The following is a 15,821-nucleotide window of genomic DNA, read 5'->3' on the forward strand; positions in this document are numbered from 1 at the left end:
AATCAGTATCTGTGTAATCGGTATCGGTGTAATCGGTGTCGGTGTAATCAGTATCGGTGTAATCAGTGTAATCAGTATCGGTGTAATCAGTGTAATCAGTATCAGTGTAATCAGTATCGGTGTAATCAGTATCAGTGTAATCAGTATCAGTGTAATCAGTATCGGTGTAATCAGTGTAATCAGTATCAGTGTAATCAGTATCAGTGTAATCAGTATCGGTGTAATCAGTATCAGTGTAATCAGTATCGGTGTAATCAGTGTAATCAGTCTCGGTGTAATCAGCATCGGTGTAATCAGTATCGGTGTAATCAGTGTAATCAGTATCGGTGTAATCAATATCGGTGTAATCAATATCGGTGTAATCAGTATCAGTGTAATCAGTATCGGTGTAATCAGTATCGGTGTAATCAGTATCAGTGTTATCGGTATCGGTGTAATCAGTGTAATCAGTATCGGTGTAATCAGTCTAATCAGTATCAGTGTAATCAGTATCAGTGTAATCAGTATCGGTGTAATCAGTGTAATCAGTATCAGTGTAATCAGTATCGGTGTAATCAGTATCGGTGTAATCAGTATCGGTGTAATCAGTGTAATCAGTATCGGTGTAATCAATATCGGTGTAATCAGTATCAGTGTAATCAGTATCGGTGTAATCAATATCAGTGTAATCAGTATCAGTGTAATCAGTATCGGTGTAATCAGTATCGGTGTAATCAGTATCAGTGTTATAAATCGGTGTAATCAGTGTAATCAGTATCGGTGTAATCAGTCTAATCAGTATCATGTAATGGTATTGTGTAATCAGTATCGGTGTAATCAGTATCGGTGTAATCAGTATCAGTGTAATCAGTATCAGTGTTATCAGTGTAATCAGTATCGGTGTTATCAGTATCGGTGTTATCAATGTAATCAGTATCAGTGTAATCAGTCTAATCAGTATCAGTTTAATTGTATAAGTGTAATCAGTATCAGTGTAATCAGTATCAGTGTAATCTGTATCAGTTTAATCAGTATCAGTTTAATCAGTATCAGTTTAATCAGTATCAGTTTAATCAGGATCAGTTTAATCAGGATCGGTGTAATCAGGATTTAATCTGTATCAGTTTAATCTGTATCAGTTTAATCTGTATCAGTTTAATCTGTATCAGTTTAATCTGTATCGGTTTAATCAGTATCAGTTTAATCAGTATCGGTGTAATCTGTATCAGTTTAATCAGTATCGGTTTAATCAGTATCAGTTTAATCAGTATCAGTTGTAATCAGGATCAGTGTAATCTGTATCGGTGTAATCGGTATCAGTGTAATCTGTATCAGTTTAATTTGTATCAGTTTAATCTGTATCAGTTTAATCAGTATCAGTTTAATCAGTATCGGTGTAATCAGTGTAATCAGGATCAGTGTAATCAGGATCAGTGTAATCAGTATCGGTGTAATCAGTATCGGTGTAATCAGTATCAGTGTAATCAGTATCGGTGTAATCAGTATCGGTGTAATCAGTATCAGTGTAATCAGTGTAATCAGTATCGGTGTAATCGGTATCAGTGTAATCAGTATCGGTGTAATCAGTATCGGTGTAATCAGTATCGGTGTAATCAGTATCGGTGTAATCAGTGTAATCAGGATCAGTGTAATCTGTATCAGTTTAATCAGTATCGGTGTAATCAGTATCGGTGTAATCTGTATCAGTTTAATCTGTATCAGTTTAATCTGTATCAGTTTAATCAGTATCTGTAATCAGTTTAATCAGTATCAGTTGTAATCAGTATCAGTTAATCAAGTATCTGTAATCAGTATTTAATCTGTATCAGTTTAATCTGTATCAGTTTAATCTGTATCAGTTTAATCAGTATCTGTTATCAGTTTAATCTGTATCAGTTTAATCTGTATCAGTTTAATCAGTATCAGTGTAATCAGTATCAGTTATCAGTATCAGTGTAATCAGTTTAATCAGTATCAGTGTATCAGTTTAATCAGTATCTGTATCAGTTTAATCTGTATCAGTTTAATGGGGATCCATAATAAACCCCTGGAATCAGTTTAATCTGCCTTGTCAGGTTACTAAGGGGATCTGTAATAAACCCCAGGTTTAATCTGTATCAGTTTAATGGGGATCCATAATCCCCAGGAAGATTTAGCTGCTGCCTTATCAGTTTAATCTAATGGGGATCCAGTTTAATCTGTATCAGGAAGATTTAATCTGTATCCTTTAATGGGGATCAGTTTAATCAGGAAGAGTAGCTGCTTTGGCAGGAATAATGGGGATCCATAATAAACCCCAGGAAGAGTATCAGCCTTGGCAGGAACTCTGGGATCCAGTTTAATCTGTATCAATTTGATGTACATAACATGGATCAAATAGAACATAGATATGCATGTATCAGTTGGGAAAATATTTAAAACATTTAATCACAATGATCAGTTTAAGCTGTAATTTAAAAACTGTATCAGTTTAATATTTTCTTTAAGCATCTGATTGTGACAGCTTTAATCTGCGTGATCACCGTGTGTGTGTGTTTAATCTGTATCAGTTTAATCTGCATGCTGGGTAGAGTTTAATCTGCCATATAAACAAAAGTTTAATGAGGCTTCGCTCTTTTTGTTTATCCTTTAATCAGATGTATCAGTTTAATCAGTATCTGTATCAGTTTAATCTGTATCAGTTTAATCAGTTTACACATCAGTTTAATCAGTATCTGTATCAGTTTAATCAGCACACACTGTATCAGTTTAATCTGTATCAGTTTAATCTGTATCAGTTTAATCTGTATCAGTTTAATCTGTATCAGTTTAACACAGTTTAATCTGCAGTTTGTATCAGTTTAATCAATCTGTATCAGTTTAATCTGTATCAGTTTAACTGTATCAGTTTAATCAGTATCTGTATCAGTTTAATCAGTATCTGTATCAGTTTAATCTGTATCAGTTTAATCTGTATCAGTTTAATCTGTATCAATTTAATCTGTATCAGTTTAATTTGTATCAATTTAATCTGTATCAGTTTAATCTGTATCAGTTTAATCTGTACAGTTTAATCATCAGTTTAATCTGTATCAATTTAATCTGTATCAGTTTAATCTGCATGAAATCAGTTTAATCTGTATCAGTTTAATGCTGTATCAGTTTAATCTGTATCAGTGTGACCATTCTTCTGTGTAATTCCATCCGTTCATGGATGGATGTATCAGTTTAATCAGTATCTGGAAATAAATCAGTTTAAGTTTAATCCTGTTCTCTTGTTTTTTTGCATTATAATCGTTGTTTGATTTATTAATTTGATAGATATGCATCAATTTAGACATTTGATTGTTAATGATAAAGTAATCCAATCAAATGGAGATGTCTGTACTGTGGACGTTTTCCTGTATCAGTTTAATCTGTATCAGTTTAATCTGTATCAGTTTAATCTGTATCAGTTTAATCTGTATCAGTTTAATCTGTATCAGTTTAATCTGTATCAGTTTAATCTGTATCAGTTTAATCTGTATCAGTTTAATCTGTATCAGTTTAATCAGTATCTGTATCAGTTTAATCTGTATCAGTTTAATCAGTATCTGTATCAGTTTAATCAGTATCTGTATCAGTTTAATCTGTATCAGTTTAATCTGTATCAGTTTAATCAGTATCTGTATCAGTTTAATCTGTATCAGTTTAATCTGTATCAGTTTAATCTGTATCAGTTTAATCTGTATCAGTTTAATCTGTATCAGTTTAATCTGTATCAGTTTAATCTGTATCAGTTTAATCTGTATCAGTTTAATCAGTATCTGTATCAGTTTAATCAGTATCTGTATCAGTTTAATCTGTATCAGTTTAATCTGTATCAGTTTATCTGTATCAGTTTAATCAGTTTAATCTGTATCAGTTTAATCTGTATCAGTTTAATCTGTATCAGTTTAATCTGTATCAGTTTAATCTGTATCAGTTTAATCAGTATCTGTATCAGTTTAATCTGTATCAGTTTAATCTGTATCAGTTTAATCTGTATCAGTTTAATCTGTATCAGTTTAATCTGTATCAGTTTAATCAGTATCTGTATCAGTTTAATCTGTATCAGTTTAATCTGTATCAGTTTAATCTGTATCAGTTTAATCTGTATCAGTTTAATCTGTATCTGTATCAGTTTAATCTGTATCAGTTTAATCTGTATCTGTATCAGTTTAATCAGTATCTGTATCAGTTTAATCTGTATCAGTTTAATCTGTATCAGTTTAATCTGTATCAGTTTAATCTGTATCAGTTTAATCAGTATCAGTTTAATCTGTATCAGTTTAATCTGTATCAGTTTAATCAGAATCTGTATCAGTTTAATCAGTATCTGTATCAGTTTAATCTGTATCAGTTTAATCTGTATCAGTTTAATCTGTATCAGTTTAATCAGTATCTGTATCAGTTTAATCTGTATCAGTTTAATCTGTATCAGTTTAATCTGTATCAGTTTAATCAGTATCTGTATCAGTTTAATCTGTATCAGTTTAATCTGTATCAGTTTAATCTGTATCAGTTTAATCTGTATCAGTTTAATCAGTATAATCTGTATCAGTTTAATCTGTATCAGTTTAATCTGTATCAGTTTAATCTGTATCAGTTTAATCAGTATCTGTATCAGTTTAATCTGTATCAGTTTAATCTGTATCAGTTTAATCTGTATCAGTTTAATCTGTATCAGTTTAATCTGTATCAGTTTAATCAGTATCAGTTTAATCTGTATCAGTTTAATCAGTATCTGTATCAGTTTAATCTGTATCAGTTTAATCTGTATCAGTTTAATCAGTATCTGTATCAGTTTAATCTGTATCAGTTTAATCTGTATCAGTTTAATCTGTATCAGTTTAATCTGTATCAGTTTAATCTGTATCAGTTTAATCTGTATCAGTTTAATCTGTATCAATTTAATCTGTATCAGTTTAATCTGTATCAATTTAATCTGTATCAGTTTAATCTGTATCAGTTTAATCAGTATCTGTATCAGTTTAATCTGTATCAGTTTAATCTGTATCAGTTTAATCTGTATCAGTTTAATCTGTATCAGTTTAATCTGTATCAGTTTAATCTGTATCAGTTTAATCTGTATCAGTTTAATCTGTATCAGTTTAATATGTATCAGTTTAATCTGTATCTGTATCAGCTTTGTGGATGTTTTCTCGGATGTCCATGCGTTCCTGATCGTCCTGTAGTTGAGGCCGTCCATAGCTGCAGATACACATATGATTACATATTACAACTATTGAATGGACATTGGGATCCCAGTAACATACCTGAAAATGATTCATCTTTGTAAAGGGAATTTAATAGGATCTCTGTGCAGGTTTGTATATCAAATCAAATCAAATTTATTTATATAGCCCTTCGTACATCAGCTGATATCTCAAAATGCTGTACAGAAACCCAGCCTAAAACCACAAACAGCAAGCAATGCAGGTGTAGAAGCATATATCATATGATCATCATGGGAGACTGTGTAGTAATTTTGCTGTTTCCTTTGGATAAGATGTTACAACCCAACAAAGCCACAATGTCAGGTTCTGTCATTTCTGTGCCAGTCACAAACTGTTTAGAGATGATGAAATACTGCCCTCTGGTGGGGGAGATTATGAAACAACACCCCTCGTGCATCACTGTATTGAGAGGGTTATATGTCTTGACATGAACTCATTCCTATTGGCTAGTACTGTGTTCTAGAAGTGTTCTAGAAGTGTTCCGTTATGAAGGATTGGCCATTGACCTGACAAGTGCTGTTTTACAGTTTTGTTTGTATCTATGACAACATTGCGGCTCAGGGACACACCGCCCGCTGAGCACAGACGTCATTCCAACGTCTATTCCACGTCCGTACAATGTAATGTCATTGAAAAGGGTGTAAACAACATTGACTCAACCAGTTTGAGTCCTTTATTAAAACTAAAACATTTTTTTTTTTTAAACATCTATTTTTTTTCTCTCCTGTGTTTCAGCCTGAAAAAGGTTTAACAAACTGAGCTGCTGAACTGAGCTGTGTGACGGAAGGTCAGAGAACAGAGGTTGAGACAACTGAGAGGCTCAAAACGAAGAGGCTTGTACTGTGAGTACTTTAAACTTTGTTTGGCCTATTTTCTCTAAAGGTCACCCTTTTGGGAAGTCTATTTTTTTAAAATATGTTTTTTTTTATGTCTACGGCAGCGTTTCCCAAAACTCGGTCCTCGAGACTCCAAGGGGTACACGTTCTGTTTTTTTTTTGCCCTAGCGCTACACAGCCGATTCAAATTGATGTACTCTAAAAATGGTATGCTAGCTAATATGTTCATATGCTAATTGCATTTCTAGAACCAAAATTCACATTTAAGCCAATTCTGTGACAGATGGACCGGCGGCCATATTGAGTGTTCCTGTCAAATTGATTTGGTCTGGGGTGGGGGGGCTTTGGCCCTTCAATTCTGTTCCTATGTAACATTGGGCCCTGTGTGTGTGTAGTGGTTGCTGTACAGTGTATGCCAACATACTAACCCTGTGTGTGTGTGCGTGTGTGTGTGCGTGTGTGTGTGTGTGTTTAGGGGTTGTTGCGTGCCCAACGGGAGCTGCAGGTGTATATATCAGGGAAAGCAACACAGGCAGACAGACTGAGGTAACTGGAGCAGAGGCCCTGACACTCCCTCCAGGACAGACTGAGAGAGAGAGAGAGAGAGAGAGAGAGAGACGCTCTGAGGTACCGACTTGCAGGACTTCTCCTACAGGGTCACCCAGCACAACATGCAGGGGGAGAGTGAACACGAACACCAAGACGATAACATGGTAATCAACCCTTTACTACCGCCCTCTTTCTCTCCATCTTGCTTTTCTACATCCATCTAACAGGATCTTTGTCCAAAATAAGCTTTTATGAAATGCGTTAGTCGTTTGTCAATTTGCGTGTTCGTATACATTTATTTTCTAAATCATAATGTGGACCATTTTCTTCATCCAATATAAGATATAATAAAGCTGAGATATACACAAAGGGAACGTTAGAGAAAAGACATGGTGTATCTGAACAGAACTGTTGTCAGTTTCATCCTAGAGATGTACAGCGAGCTGTATGGAACGTCTGTCTGCTCATCTGTTCCTGGAACAGTTTCCTATCGTAGGTGTATACTCAGCCAGATGTATGGAAACATCTGGAATCTGTCTCTTTTCACGACTTGCCCCTGATGAATTTATGATAATTCACAGAATCAGTCTGTGTCTCGTGTTCGTAACGGTTGGATATGAACTACGTAGAGAAACAACAGTCTATTCTGAAGATCAGAATTATAGTGTATATTTCTGTCAAAACAAAACCCTGTATTAACTAGATGTCATATGCTTGGGACAAAACAAACGAGTGAGAGGTTCATTTGTAATATGTTACACCGTCAGATAGTTCTGAAGAACAGAACAGAACGGAACAGAGCAGAACGGAACAGAGCAGAGCAGAGCAGAACAGAACAGAGCAGAACAGAACAGAACAGAACAGAACAGAGCAGAACAGAACAGAGCAGAACAGAACAGAACAGAGCAGAACAGAGCAGAACGGAACAGAGCAGCAGAGCAGAGCAGAGCAAAACAGAGCAGAACAGAGCAGAACATCATAGCAGAACATCATAGCAGAACGGAACAGAACGGAACAGAGCAGAACATCATAGCAGAACGGAACAGAGCAGAACATCATAGCAGAACATCATAGCAGAACAGAGCAGCACAGAGCAGCACAGAGCAGCACAGAGCAGAACAGAACAGAGCAGAGCAGCACAGAGCAGAACAGAGCAGAACACAGAGCAGCACAGAGCAGAGCAGAGCAGAGCAGAACAGAGCAGAGCAGAGCAGCACAGAGCAGCACAGAGCAGCGCAGAGCAGAGCAGAACAGAGCAGAGCAGAGCAGAGCAGAGCAGCACAGAGCAGCACAGAGCAGAGCAGAGCAGAACAGAGCAGAACAGAGCAGCACAGAGCAGCACAGAGCAGAGCAGAGCAGAGCAGAGCAGAGCAGAGCAGAGCAGAGCAGAACGGAGCAGAGCAGAACAGAACAGAACAGAGCAGAGCAGAGCAGAACAGAACAGAGCAGAGCAGAGCAGAACAGAACAGAGCAGAGCAGAGCAGAACGGAACAGAGCAGAACAGAACAGAGCAGAGCAGAACAGAACAGAGCAGAGCAGAGCAGAACAGAGCAGAACAGAACAGAGCAGAACAGAACAGAGCAGAGCAGAACAGAACAGAGCAGAGCAGAGCAGAGCAGAACAGAACAGAGCAGAGCAGAACATCGTAATAGAACAGAACAGAACATCGTAACAGAACAGACTAGTCACTGGTAGCTGAGAAACAATGTTATTTACATGGAGAAGGACAACACACCATATTGCCAAGCAGATTGCCAGGGGCTGAATGCACCTTACCGTGTCAGCAGAGCAGAACAGAACAGAACATATGTGCCTGTCAAACTATTTATCACTAATTGGTTCATTCATTTTATATTGACATGAATGAAACATTTGACAACTTTTAGCTTGTTTGACATGCACACAGAACAGAACACACAGCACAGAACAGACACAGAGCAGAACAGAACAGAGCAGAGCAGAACAGAGCAGAACATCATAGCAGAACATCATAGCAGAACATCATAGCAGAGCAGAACAGAGCAGAACAGAGCAGCACAGAGTAGAACATCATAGCAGAACATCATAGCAGAGCAGAACAGCGCAGAACAGAGTAGAACATCATAGCAGAACATCACAGCACACGTTTAACTGTGGCATCGAGAGTCGTTTTTCTGATGATATTGAAAGGCATCGGCCTCCATGACAAACCAGCTTTAAACAATATCAATTAAAGCAGGCTTTTGCTAGATGTTGTTATGTTTAGAGGCCAATAATCCCTGACCAGGGATGAAACTGGATCATAGAGAGGAGTCGGTATTAGTGAGAATATTATATTAGTGACGGTATTAGCACACATACGTTCACAGCACAGACCGGGTTCACAGTAGTACAGGATTGTATGAGATCTGGGTCAGGCCGTGTTTCCTAACTCTGAACCATATGGCTAAGCTGTGCTGAGGCCAGGCAGAACAGAGGGGACAGAACAGAGCAGCACAGAGCAGAGCAGAACAGAGCAGAACAGAGCAGAACAGAACAGAACATCGTAATAGAACAGAACAGAACATCGTAATAGAACAGAACAGAACATCGTAACAGAACAGACTAGTCACTGGTGGCTGAGAAACAATGTTATTTACATGGAGAAGGACAACGCACCATATTGCCAAGCAGATTGCCAGGGGCTGAATGCTCCTTACCGTGTCACCCTTTACAGAACATATGTGCCTGTCAAACTATTTATCACTAATTGGTTCATTCATTTTATATTGACATGAATGAAACATTTGACAACTTTTAGCTTGTTTGACATGGGGACACCCTCACGTCAGAACACACACACACACATGTCTCATGGGGACAGCCCTCAGTCAGAACATAAGGGTCTGTCTCTATGGGGACAGCCCTCAGTCAGAACATAGTCGTTTTTCTGATGGTCTGTCTCTGACAAAGGGTCTGTTAAACAATAAAAATTAAAGTCTGGTTTGTTGATGTTGTTATGTTTAAGTCTACTGTTCTTGACCAGGGATGAAACTGGATCATAGAGAGGGGGTTAATGGTAATATTTATTTATAGGCTAACATTGAAGACATGACCGGGTTTACAGTTTGATTGTATGAGATCTGGGTCAGGCCGTGTTTCCTAACTCTGAACCATATGGCTAAGCTGTGCTGAGGCCAGGCTGGGGGCGAAGGGGGAGGGTCTCCTCTCTGGGGACAGCCCTATGGGGACAGCCCTCAGTCAGAACATAAGGGTCTGTCTCTATGGGGACAGCCCTCAGACAGAACATAAGGGTATGTCTCTATGGGGACAGCCCTCAGACAGAACATAAGGGTATGTCTCTATGGGGACAGCCCTCAGACAGAACATAAGGGTATGGTTAGGGGACAGCCCTCAGACAGAACAGGTAGTCTCTATGGGGGTCAGACAGAACATAAGGGTATGTCTCTATGGGGACAGGTAGCCTAGTGGTCTGTCTCTAGGGGACATGGTCAGGTAGTCTGGTTAGGGGACAGCCCTCAGGACAGAACAGGGTCTGTTTCTAGTGGGGACAGCCCTCAGTCAGAACGGCAGGTATGTCTCTATGGGGACAGCCCTCAGTCAGAACGGCAGGTCTGTCTCTATGGGGACAGCCCTCAGTCAGAACATAGGGTCTGTTTCTAGGCAGGTAGCCTAGTGGTTAGAGTGTAGTCTCTATGGGGACAGGTCAGTCTAGTGGTTAGATGTCTAGAGGTCTGTCTACTCTATAAAAATTAAGTCTGGTTTGTTGTAGTGTTGTAAGGTAAGTCTACTGTTCTTTAATATTCATATGAGGGGGTTAATGGTAAATTATTTATAGGCTAACATTGAAGACATGCTGTTTGAAACAGACTGTTTACGAGGTGCCAGGTAGCGTAGTGGTTAGAGTGTAGAGGCGGCAGGTAGCCTAGTGGTTAGAGTGTAGAGGCGACAGGTAGCCTAGCGGTTAGAGTGTAGAGGTGGCAGGTAGTCTAGTGGTTAGAGTGTAGAGGCGGCAGGTAGCCTAGTGGTTAGAGTGTAGAGGCGGCAGGTAGCCTAGTGGTTAGAGTGTAGAGGTGGCAGGTAGTCTAGTGGTTAGAGTGTAGAGGCGGCAGGTAGCCTAGTGGTTAGAGTGTAGAGGCGGCAGGTAGTCTAGTGGTTAGAGTGTAGAGGCGGCAGGTAGCCTAGTGGTTAGAGTGTAGAGGCGACAGGTAGCCTAGTGGTTAGAGTGTAGAGGCGGCAGGTAGCCTAGTGGTTAGAGTGTAGAGGCGGCAGGTAGCCTAGTGGTTAGAGTGTAGAGGCGGCAGGTAGCCTAGTGGTTAGAGTGTAGAGGCGGCAGGTAGCCTAGTGGTTAGAGTGTAGAGGCGGCAGGTAGCCTAGTGGTTAGAGTGTAGAGGCGGCAGGTAGCCTAGTGGTTAGAGTGTAGAGGCGGCAGGTAGCCTAGTGGTTAGAGTGTAGAGGCGGCAGGTAGCCTAGTGGTTAGAGTGTAGAGGTGGCAGGTAGTCTAGTGGTTAGAGTGTAGAGGCGGCAGGTAGCCTAGTGGTTAGAGTGTAGAGGCGGCAGGTAGCCTAGTGGTTAGAGTGTAGAGGTGGCAGGTAGCCTAGTGGTTAGAGTGTAGAGGCGGCAGGTAGCCTAGTGGTTAGAGTGTAGAGGCGGCAGGTAGCCTAGTGGTTAGAGTGTAGAGGCGGCAGGTAGCCTAGTGGTTAGAGTGTAGAGGCGGCAGGTAGCCTAGTGGTTAGAGTGTAGAGGCGGCAGGTAGCCTAGTGGTTAGAGTGTAGAGGCGGCAGGTAGCCTAGTGGTTAGAGTGTAGAGGCGGCAGGTAGCCTAGTGGTTAGAGTGTAGAGGCGGCAGGTAGCCTAGTGGTTAGAGTGTAGAGGCGGCAGGTAGCCTAGTGGTTAGAGTGTAGAGGCGGCAGGTTGCCTAGTGGTTAGAGTGTAGAGGCGGCAGGTAGCCTAGTGGTTAGAGTGTAGAGGCGGCAGGTAGCCTAGTGGTTAGAGTGTAGAGGCGGCAGGTAGCCTAGTGGTTAGAGTGTAGAGGCGGCAGGTAGCCTAGTGGTTAGAGTGTAGAGGCGGCAGGTAGCCTAGTGGTTAGAGTGTAGAGGCGGCAGGTAGCCTAGTGGTTAGAGTGTAGAGGCGGCAGGTAGCCTAGTGGTTAGAGTGTAGAGGCGGCAGGTAGCCTAGTGGTTAGAGTGTAGAGGCGGCAGGTAGCCTAGTGGTTAGAGTGTAGAGGCGGCAGGTAGCCTAGTGGTTAGAGTGTAGAGGCGGCAGGTAGCCTAGTGGTTAGAGTGTAGAGGCGGCAGGTAGCCTAGTGGTTAGAGTGTAGAGGCGGCAGGTAGCCTAGTGGTTAGAGTGTAGAGGCGGCAGGTAGCCTAGTGGTTAGAGTGTAGAGGCGGCAGGTAGCCTAGTGGTTAGAGTGTAGAGGCGGCAGGTAGCCTAGTGGTTAGAGTGTAGAGGCGGCAGGTAGCCTAGTGGTTAGAGTGTAGAGGCGGCAGGTAGCCTAGTGGTTAGAGTGTAGAGGCGGCAGGTAGCCTAGTGGTTAGAGTGTAGAGGCGGCAGGTAGCCTAGTGGTTAGAGTGTAGAGGCGGCAGGTAGCCTAGTGGTTAGAGTGTAGAGGCGGCAGGTAGCCTAGTGGTTAGAGTGTAGAGGCGGCAGGTAGCCTAGTGGTTAGAGTGTAGAGGCGGCAGGTAGCCTAGTGGTTAGAGTGTAGAGGCGGCAGGTAGCCTAGTGGTTAGAGTGTAGAGGCGGCAGGTAGCCTAGTGGTTAGAGTGTAGAGGCGGCAGGTAGCCTAGTGGTTAGAGTGTAGAGGCGGCAGGTAGCCTAGTGGTTAGAGTGTAGAGGCGGCAGGTAGCCTAGTGGTTAGAGTGTAGAGGCGGCAGGTAGCCTAGTGGTTAGAGTGTAGAGGTGGCAGGTAGCCTAGTGGTTAGAGTGTAGAGGCGGCAGGTAGCCTAGTGGTTAGAGTGTAGAGGCGGCAGGTAGCCTAGTGGTTAGAGTGTAGAGGCGGCAGGTAGCCTAGTGGTTAGAGTGTAGAGGCGGCAGGTAGCCTAGTGGTTAGAGTGTAGAGGCGGCAGGTAGCCTAGTGGTTAGAGTGTAGAGGCGGCAGGTAGCCTAGTGGTTAGAGTGTAGAGGCGGCAGGTAGACTAGTGGATAGAGTGTAGAGGCGGCAGGTAGTCTAGTGGTTAGAGTGTAGAGGCGGCAGGTAGCCTAGTGGTTAGAGTGTAGAGGCGGCAGGTAGCCAGGTAGCCTAGTGGTTAGAGTGTAGAGGCGGCAGGTAGCCTAGTGGTTAGAGTGTAGAGGCGGCAGGTAGCCTAGTGGTTAGAGTGTAGAGGCGGCAGGTAGCCTAGTGGTTAGAGTGTAGAGGCGGCAGGTAGCCTAGTGGTTAGAGTGTAGAGGCGGCAGGTAGCCTAGTGGTTAGAGTGTAGAGGCGGCAGGTAGCCTAGTGGTTAGAGTGTAGAGGCGGCAGGTAGCCTAGTGGTTAGAGTGTAGAGGCGGCAGGTAGCCTAGTGGTTAGAGTGTAGAGGCGGCAGGTAGCCTAGTGGATAGAGTGTAGAGGCGGCAGGTAGCCTAGTGGATAGAGTGTAGAGGCGGCAGGTAGACTAGTGGTTAGAGTGTAGAGGCGGCAGGTAGCCTAGTGGTTAGAGTGTAGAGGCGGCAGGTAGCCTAGTGGTTAGAGTGTAGAGGCGGCAGGTAGCCTAGTGGTTAGAGTGTAGAGGCGGCAGGTAGCCTAGTGGTTAGAGTGTAGAGGCGGCAGGTAGCCTAGTGGTTAGAGTGTAGAGGCGGCAGGTAGCCTAGTGGTTAGAGTGTAGAGGCGGCAGGTAGCCTAGTGGTTAGAGTGTAGAGGCGGCAGGTAGCCTAGTGGTTAGAGTGTAGAGGCGGCAGGTAGCCTAGTGGTTAGAGTGTAGAGGCGGCAGGTAGCCTAGTGGTTAGAGTGTAGAGGCGGCAGGTAGCCTAGTGGTTAGAGTGTAGAGGCGGCAGGTAGCCTAGTGGTTAGAGTGTAGAGGCGGCAGGTAGCCTAGTGGTTAGAGTGTAGAGGCGGCAGGTAGCCTAGTGTAGCCTTATCCCCCAGATGACATTAACCCACTGTTCCTAGGCGGTCGTTGTAAATAAGCATTTGCTCTTAATTGACTTGCTCAGTTAAATATATAAATTATAACAACTCTGTCCTTTTGTTTAGAACATAAAATGTAATGTAATGACTGTGAATTTGAATGCTGTGCATTTGAATGCTGTGAATTTGAATGCAAGGTTAATACAGGCTGTTTGCATTATTCTAGGTTGTGAAATGTATATTTGAGAAGAAAAGTGCCTATTAAAAGTGGGTATCAACATGGGGTAAACTGGGATCTCGGGATCTCTGTCCCAGGACTTCACATGTGGCCTGAGGTTTCCCCTTACGTACAGATCTAGGATCAGCTTCCCCTTCACCCGATCCTAAACTTAACCATTAGTAGGGGAAATGCAAAACTGACCCAAGATCAGCATTTAGGGGCATCTTCACCCTACTCCCATGCGTGGGAAAGAGGGTTTGAGCTTGGCATGTAACGATGATCCTTTACTCTGGATAAAACTCTTGTTGTTTTCATTAGCTGTTACATACTTCTGCCTTTAAAGGTCAGTAGCAGAAAAGGCTCTTGTTTTCATTTCACCTTCAGTCTAGTGTATTTACTTCACACTAAGTCACTAGTCTAGTGTATTTACTTCACACTAAGTCACTAGTCTAGTGTATTTACTTCACACTAAGTCACTAGTCTAGTATATTTACTTCACACTAAGTCACTAGCCGTGTATTTACTTCACACTAAGTCACTAGTCTAGTATATTTACTTCACACTAAGTCGCTAGTTTGTTTATTTACTTCACACTAAGTTGCTAGTTCGTTTATTTACTTCACACTAAGTTGCTAGTTCGTTTATTTACTTCACACTAAGTTGCTAGTTTAGTGTATTTACTTCACACTAAGTCACTAGTCTAGTGTATTTACTTCACACTAAGTCACTAGTCTAGTGTATTTACTTCACACTAAGTCACTAGTCTAGTGTATTTACTTCACACTAAGTCACTAGTCTAGTGTATTTAATTCACACTAAGTCACCATGAATTCAAAGCAAACGCATAATTGACACATGACCCGAATGCAGTTAGTCAACCCTACAGGAAACCCCTACAGTACAGCCTAGAAAAGAACGCGTGCCTCTTTGAGCTGACATTGTGACTCTTCAGACGGTCACACATTTGATAGGCCTATGCACAATTCACTTGATAGACAACCTCCAACAAATGACAGAAAATCAACTACATTTGGCAACATCTAGTTGCTAATTATACATATCGCAGATCAGCTCATTAATAACAGGGAGATGAAGAGTGGAAATGGTTTTAAATAAATGAAGGAAAAGCAGTCAACAAGTGCTCAGCAAATGTGGGATCTCCTTCAAGACTGTCGGAAAAGCATTCCAGGTGAAGCTGGTTGAGAAAATGCCAAGATTGTGCAAAGCTGTCATCAAGGCAAAGGGTGGCTACTTTGAAGAATCTCAAATATAAAATATATTTTGATTTGTTTAACACTTTTTTTGGTTACTACATGATTCCATATGTATTATTTCATAGTTTTAATGTCGTCACTATTATTCTACAATGTAGAAAATATATTTTTTTAAATAAAGAAAAACCCTTTTGACTGGTACTGTATGTATTTCACCCCCAGCACCCTTACTTCCTGCGGCTATGCTTCGTGGCACAGCCAAACCTATTTGGGGAAAACCCTGGCATAGTGACGATAACTTGATTTGAAATGCTTTAAATGGGCACTTCTGATTTTTTTTGCAGTATTTCCCAGGATTCCCTGGATAAATATGAATATTCCCGGTATTGAATCTTGGTATATTTTCGGGGAAAACGATCCCTACTGGCTACTGAGATATCACGTTGCCAGCCACAACAAAAGGCAAGGCAAGAATGTAATGTGAATTTGAAAAGTCACCCAGCTCCCATGACTCTTCTTCCTATCTCATAGTGGGAATAAAAGGGCCTAACTTTGAAACAAATCTATTTACTCACCAGCAAGGTTAGAATCTATTCCATGTCCATCCAGTCACTTCAGGAAGTCAACTGAAAATCCAATTTACAATTTTCCTCATTTCAGTTTATTTCTTGAATTGCCTGAAATGAAATGAAATTGACCACAATCCTGTCTACCATGTGTTACAGTGTGTTACATATTAACACATCATTAACTCAGCTCATGGGTT

General features: G+C 41.5%; 1 protein-coding gene across 3 annotated transcripts in view; it reads left to right on the top strand.

The window, feature by feature from the left end:
- LOC123999434 (myosin heavy chain, non-muscle-like) overlaps positions 1-15,821 on the top strand; it is an 80,656-nt gene that overhangs the window by 37,703 nt on the left and 27,132 nt on the right. For all 3 annotated transcript variants that reach the window (XM_046305225.1, XM_046305227.1, XM_046305226.1), the window contains exons 2-3: positions 5,952-6,058; positions 6,528-6,765. In XM_046305225.1, the coding sequence (XP_046161181.1) occupies positions 6,724-6,765 (42 nt within the window). In that variant the 5' untranslated portion in view covers positions 5,952-6,058; positions 6,528-6,723. The remainder of the gene's footprint in view (positions 1-5,951; positions 6,059-6,527; positions 6,766-15,821) is intronic.

Source organism: Oncorhynchus gorbuscha, linkage group LG16 (assembly GCF_021184085.1).
Source record: "Oncorhynchus gorbuscha isolate QuinsamMale2020 ecotype Even-year linkage group LG16, OgorEven_v1.0, whole genome shotgun sequence".
NCBI lineage: Eukaryota > Metazoa > Chordata > Actinopteri > Salmoniformes > Salmonidae > Oncorhynchus > Oncorhynchus gorbuscha.